Source organism: Tupaia chinensis, unplaced genomic scaffold (genome assembly GCF_000334495.1).
Source record: "Tupaia chinensis unplaced genomic scaffold, TupChi_1.0 Scaffold145072_1, whole genome shotgun sequence".
NCBI lineage: Eukaryota > Metazoa > Chordata > Mammalia > Scandentia > Tupaiidae > Tupaia > Tupaia belangeri.
This window is the reverse complement of record NW_006204933.1, coordinates 570,674-576,830: the sequence shown is the minus strand read 5'-3', so window position 1 is coordinate 576,830 and position 6,157 is coordinate 570,674. Positions and strand designations below refer to the sequence as shown.

The following is a 6,157-nucleotide window of genomic DNA, read 5'->3' as shown; positions in this document are numbered from 1 at the left end:
TTTTCTCAAATTTTCAGTTTACATGTGTTGTCCTGAAATAATTGGTATGACCTTCTGCTTTTAATTTCAAGAGTACCTTGGTTTAGATGATAAAGTAACATACACTCCTACTTATTCAGCAGCTTCCAGAAAGCTAAAAGCAGCAGTGAACAAAACAGGCTGAAATCCTCATCTTCATACATTTTCATTCCGGCTTCTTTTCCCACCTGAAAAGGACAGGAATGAGTAAATTATACGCTGTCTCTAAAGGTGGTTAATATTATGGGAACACGGAGCAGAAATGAGAGTGGGGAAGTATGGCATGGGCTTTTTTTTAGAGAGTTTATTTTTCCTTAGGCACGTGTGCTCACCAGGAAAGAGATAGAGATGGTGAGAGGGAAAGTGAGAAATCACCCCCCAGGGGGAATGGCCTCACTGCAGTAATTTCTCCTTCTGGGATCTTGGGCACACATGGACATGAGCCTGGTGTGAATTTCAAGCCACCCGGTCTGAGACTGGAACTGTGGTTGACCATGTGAGAGTCCAGTGACACGACTGCTGCTCCATCTGATGCCGTTGGGGTTGCCATTTTATTTTATTTTATGAAAGAATTATTTTATTAATTTTATTCATTCATTCATTCATTCATTTTAATTTGACCAGAGAGGGACAGAGAGAGAGAGAAAGGGAAAGTGAAAAAGCGAGCCACCACTTCCAGGACTCAAACCATGGTCGGCCATGTGGAGTCCAGTGCCCTTAACCACCATGCCACCTGCCAGCCCCAGGGACTGGCATTTTCAATCAAGTGTTCAGGCAAGCCGTGCTGAGGTTGTTTTAAGCAATGTATAAAGGAGTCTAGCAATGAACAGGTATAATTTGAGATGAGGCAATGTTCAACTTCACTTGTCATAAGAGAAATGCAAATCAAAACCACATGAAATACCACGTAATCCCATTCAGAGTGACTAAGAGCAAGGAAACAAAGACAGACAAGAGGCTGTGGTGAGAAGAGAACCCTCCTACACTGTGGATGGGAATGTAAATTAGTCCACCCTCTGAGGGGAACAATGTGGAGTTCCGCGAAAACCTAGAAATAGAACTTCCACTTGATCCAATAATCCCACTCCCTGCTATTTATCCAAAGGATAGGAACATTCTCAGTTGGAGAGACACTTGTATGTCCATATTTACTGCAGCATTCTTCCCAGTTGCTAAGACATGAAGCCGACCTAAATGCCCAAGAACTGATGACGGGATTGAAAAACTCTGGCGCCTGTCCACTATGGAATACTACCTAGCCATGAGAAGAAATGAGAACCTGTCATTTGATTTAAAGTGAATGAATATAGAAGACTTAAATGCTAAGTGAACGGAGCCAGACTCTGAAAGGCAAACATTGTAAATCCCCACTCAATCCATACTGGATGTCTGCACTCTATGGCAGAAATGGAAAGATCTGAAGATATGGTGGTAGGGAGGATAAATGCAGAGACTGTCTGAGAGGGGAGTAGGTGGTAAAGACTATGTGGGAAGAGCGAAGGGAAGAACCACTTCACAGTTGCAAAAATGTCAAGTTCTCTATTGAAAACGGTGTTTGGTCACAATCCTTGATTTGAATGTCATTTAAAACACGTACACATTGAAAACTCATATTGTGTGGTAAAGAGATGTATGGTGATGGATTCTAATTATTTTATTTTATTTTATTTATTCATTCATTTTTTAAAAATTTGACCAGAAGGAGACATAGAGAGAGAGAGAGAGAGGGAGACAGAGAAAGAGAGAAAGTGAGAAAGCAAGCTACCAGGTCCAGGACTCAAACCGTGTTCAGCCATGTGGGAGTGTCCAGCACCTTAACCATCATGCCACCTGCTGGTCCCCTGGATTCTAATTTTTTTTAAACAACATTTTCATGGGATCTGCAGTTGGTGTAATGGCTACGTCGCTGGACTCCCAGGTAGTCCACCACGGTTTGAGTCCCAGACCCAGTGGCTTAAAGTCACGCCAGGCACGTGTGCATGTGTGCCCAAGACGCCAAGAGGAGAATAGAGGAGAAGGGATTGCGGTGTGGCCATCCCCCTGGAGGGGTGATTTCTTGCTTTCTGTCTTTCTGTCTCTCTCTGTCTTTCTGGCGAGTGCACGTGCCCTATAGCAAAAACCTCTCCAAAAAATGAAAAGGAAAACCACATTTTAGGTATGGGACTATCCATGAAAAGAGAATAAAAGTGTCTCATTTTAGTTACAATTTGTTATTTAATTGAAAACCTATGAGTAGCACAGTAAAACATAATTCCTTGAATGTACATTGCTAACCTTCTCAAGACTCTGCCCTTGGTATGCACTGAGCAGGTATTGTCTGTGCTGATCTTAATTCATATTCCATACAAACTCAACACCATGACTATTTCATAAATGGGCACAGAACCAAATTCAATGGCACTGTCTTGCAGGTGGAAAAGGCATGGGAGGATGGGAAGGTGGAATCCGAGTCCCGGGGATTTTCCGATGGCCAGGAAAACTACCAGCTGGAAAGTCGATTGAGGAACCTACAAGTCTAATGGATATTTTCCCAACTTTGGCTTCAGTGTCTGGAGGAAGCGTCCCCCGGGACAGGTGATGTAATATCTGTTAACAAGAATTCCTTCTCCCTCTTCTTCCTTCTGAGAAGGTGCAGGGCAAAGGAGATCAACTGCATCTTGACCAACTCAATTTTTCCCTGGTGCCTAGGTATCCCAAATTTCCAAGAGGAGAATGGAGAAAGGATTGCAGCATGGTGGTCATTCCTCCTTGGGATCATTTCCTCTCTCTCCCTATCTGTATTCTGTATCTCCTCAGCAAGCGTGTGTGCCCTATACAAAAGAAAAAAGAAACAAAAAAAAGGAATGGTTTGCTGAGTTCTAGTAAAGGCATGAAGAGAGGTATTATACATTCTTATCATTGTTATTTGGCTCTTGTGACTTTTGCCATGTTCACTGAGGTACAGTTTATATAAAAGCAAAATACAGGCTTTTCCAGGTATGTATCTGAGTGCCTGTAGAAAAATAAATGATCTTATAACCACCCACCCCAACAAAGATATTGAATTCAGATACTCCTTGACTTACAGTGGGATTACACCCTGTGACACCCATTTTACGTTGAAAATATTATCACCCAAAAATGCACTTAATACTTCTAATTTACCGAACCTCATAGCTTAGCCTAGCCAACAGGAAACCTGTGGAGAACTCTTATGTTCCCCAAGCCTATTTTATAATAAAGTGAGTGTTGAATATCTCACGTAGCCAGGGAGAAGCTCAAAATTTAAAATGCACTGGCATAATTACTCAACTCGCCAGACAAAATGAGAATCCTAGAGTCCTCCCACGCACAGACCACAGTGGGCTCCGAGCTCAGATGGTAATGCAATTGATGGGGAGTGACTGTAAATACAGTTTTGCTTACTCATTTGCCGCTCACCTCCTGCTGTGTGGGCCGGAGAACTGATGACTGGACTGAAAACCTGTGGCATGTGTCCACTATGGACATGAAGGTTAACGTTTCTTAACAGGACCAGGGTTGGGGACCCCTGGGGTAAGAGGACAGTTGCATGTTGTTCCCAAGACCCAACCAGAGCCGCCGTTGGATCTCTGGGAGATATGACAGAAAGGGGGTGGGGTTCTGACTGTATGGTGACTACCTGGAAAGGACGATCTCCCTGGGAGCATACAGAAGTTTTCTAAGAACCGCCACACCCAGTTCTCCAGGTCCGGGGAGAAGTACTGCCTGCCCTGAACATGCTTGCAAGTGCCTGGTGACCAGCGTCCCTCGGTCTCTGTGTGTCTACAGGGTGATCGACGGCCGTGATCTCATGCCCTTGCTACGGGGTGACATCGATCATTCGGAGCATGAGTTCCTGTTTCATTACTGTGGCTCGTACATCCATGCTGTGCGCTGGCACCCCAAAGACAACAGTGAGTACCCAGGCAAACACCCACCTGTTCTCTGCTGCCAGCCACCAGCAGAACCACACAACTGTATTGCAAATTCGTTACCCACCCCACCACCAGAACTGTCATTCTCCCTCAGACTTGTCACTAAAACCATCTTTTTGGAAAACTTGCCAAGAATTGTGCTTCCGCGGACAACTGGTGGTGTGAAGGTTAAGGCGGCTGGATCCCACATGGCCAATTGCATGGTTCAATTCCTGAACCCGGCTACCTGAAAATTGTGCTGGGCACATGTGCATGTGTCCCCAAAATCCTGAGAGGAGAATGAAGGAGAAGGGATTGTGATGTGGCCATACTCCCTGGGGAGGAGTGATTTCTCACTTTCTCCCTCTCTCTTCCTCTCTCTCTGTCTGTCTCTGACAAATGCATATGGCAGAAACAGGGGCAAGGACACTGTGACTAGCTTGATAAAATCACTCTACAATGGTGCACATCCAGCAGTAGAAATCATTTTTCTCTGCCAATGGCACCCTGATCAATAATCCTCCAGGCTGGACAGTGGCATAGCAGCCCAACGAGATGTTTGGCAAGGGTCACCCACATGGGAATGTACCAGGTTCGTGTCTGGAGGTCTTCTGGATCACGCATGTGCATGTCATGGGTACAGACTGCCTGAGGCTGCAGGGGGATTATGGTGTTAGGATCCTGTTGGGGGAGCCTCTGTGTGTGTGTGTGTGTATCTAACTCATGAAATAAATAAATAAGTAAACTTAGCAAAAATGATATTGAAAACCTCAGTGCAAGGCAGGTCAGGACCAGGACCTTGGTGGCGAAGGTAGCTACATCCCACATCCCACACAGCTAACTGTGCCATTGGAATCCCAGAGCCAGTATCTTGAAACACATGCTACGTGCCAGGCACATGTGCATGCATGCCCAAACTCCCAAGGAGAGAATGGAAGAGAAGAAGGCATTGCAGGGTGATCATCCCCCCTACGAGCTGATTCCTCACTTTCCTTCTCTCTCTGTCTCTCTCTCGCAAGTGCGTGTGCCCTATAGCAAAACATAAAATCAATCTAAGTACATAAAAGTAGGAATCCATTTTAAGATACATACATTGTATGTATCCACGCCAGCAGGTGGCATGGTGGTTAAGATGCTGGACTTCCATATGATCAACTGCAGTTCGAGTTCCTGACCTGGTGGTTTGCTTTCTCACTTTCCCCCTCTTTCTCTCTCTGGTCAAATTTATAAAATAATAATAGTAATAATAATGAATAAAATTGAATAAATTTTTAAAAATACATACATGGTAAAACAGAAGGAATGACCCTTGGAAATGTTGTGTGAATACCCAGGATTGTTCTCACGTGCTCATCTTGTTGGAAAACTTGGGAACTGTTTAGCTGTAACCTGGAGGCAGAGGGGGAGACTAGAGAAGCCTTGGGAAGCCGGCAGGAGCCAGGGAAGCCCACGCACTTCCACAAGACGCTGACGTGCCTTCTCTCCCGCAGGTAACGCGGTCTGGAAGGTTCACTACGTGACCCCGGTCTTCCAGCCTCCCGGAGCCGGGGCCTGCTACATGACCAACTATTGCCGCTGCTCCGGGGAGAACGTCACGCACCACGACCCTCCTCTGCTGTATGACCTCTCCAGGGACCCCTCGGAGTCCACCCCGCTGACCCCGGACACCGAGCCCCGTCACGACGCGGTGCTCCAAACGGTGGCCCGGGCCCTGCAAGAACACCGGAACGGCGTGGTCCCTGTCCTGCAGCAATTGTCGGTATTGAATCAGGACAAAATACTGCTGAAGCCCTGCTGTGGGGTGTTCCCGTTTTGTCTGTGTGACAAGCAGGGGGACCCCGCAGCCTAGGGTTCGAATGGAAGGAACCCACCGCGACCAGGCATCGGGCACGTACACGCCTGCAGGGAGCCAACGAGAAACCAATAAATCCGCTCACATGCTAGCTTCTGTTTCTTTTCTTTCTCTTTTATATTTTTTTTGGGAGAGATTTTTGCTAAAAAAGCGTGTGTGCTCACTGGAGAGACAGAGAGACAGACAGCAAGAAATCCCCTCCAGGGAACACAGCGACACCACCATCCCTTCTCCTCCAGTCTCCTCTCGGGATCTTGGGCACACACACGCATGCCTGGCGTGCATTTCATGCTACTGGGTCCGAGACTCGAACAGTGGTCAACCACGTAGGAGTTCACTGACATGACCGTTATGCCAGCTGCTGGTCCCACCA

At 46.4% G+C, this 6,157-nt stretch overlaps 1 protein-coding gene across 1 annotated transcript in view; it reads left to right on the top strand.

Annotated features, from left to right (window-relative positions):
• The window catches only part of LOC102496983 (arylsulfatase F), a 42,785-nt gene extending 36,910 nt beyond the window's left edge, over positions 1 to 5,875 (top strand). The window contains exons 12-14 of the mRNA XM_027767971.1: positions 2,430 to 2,592; positions 3,808 to 3,932; positions 5,423 to 5,875. Of these exons, the coding sequence (XP_027623772.1) occupies positions 2,430 to 2,592; positions 3,808 to 3,932; positions 5,423 to 5,781 (647 nt within the window). The 3' untranslated portion in view covers positions 5,782 to 5,875. The remainder of the gene's footprint in view (positions 1 to 2,429; positions 2,593 to 3,807; positions 3,933 to 5,422) is intronic.
• Positions 5,876 to 6,157: the final 282 nt, after the last annotated feature.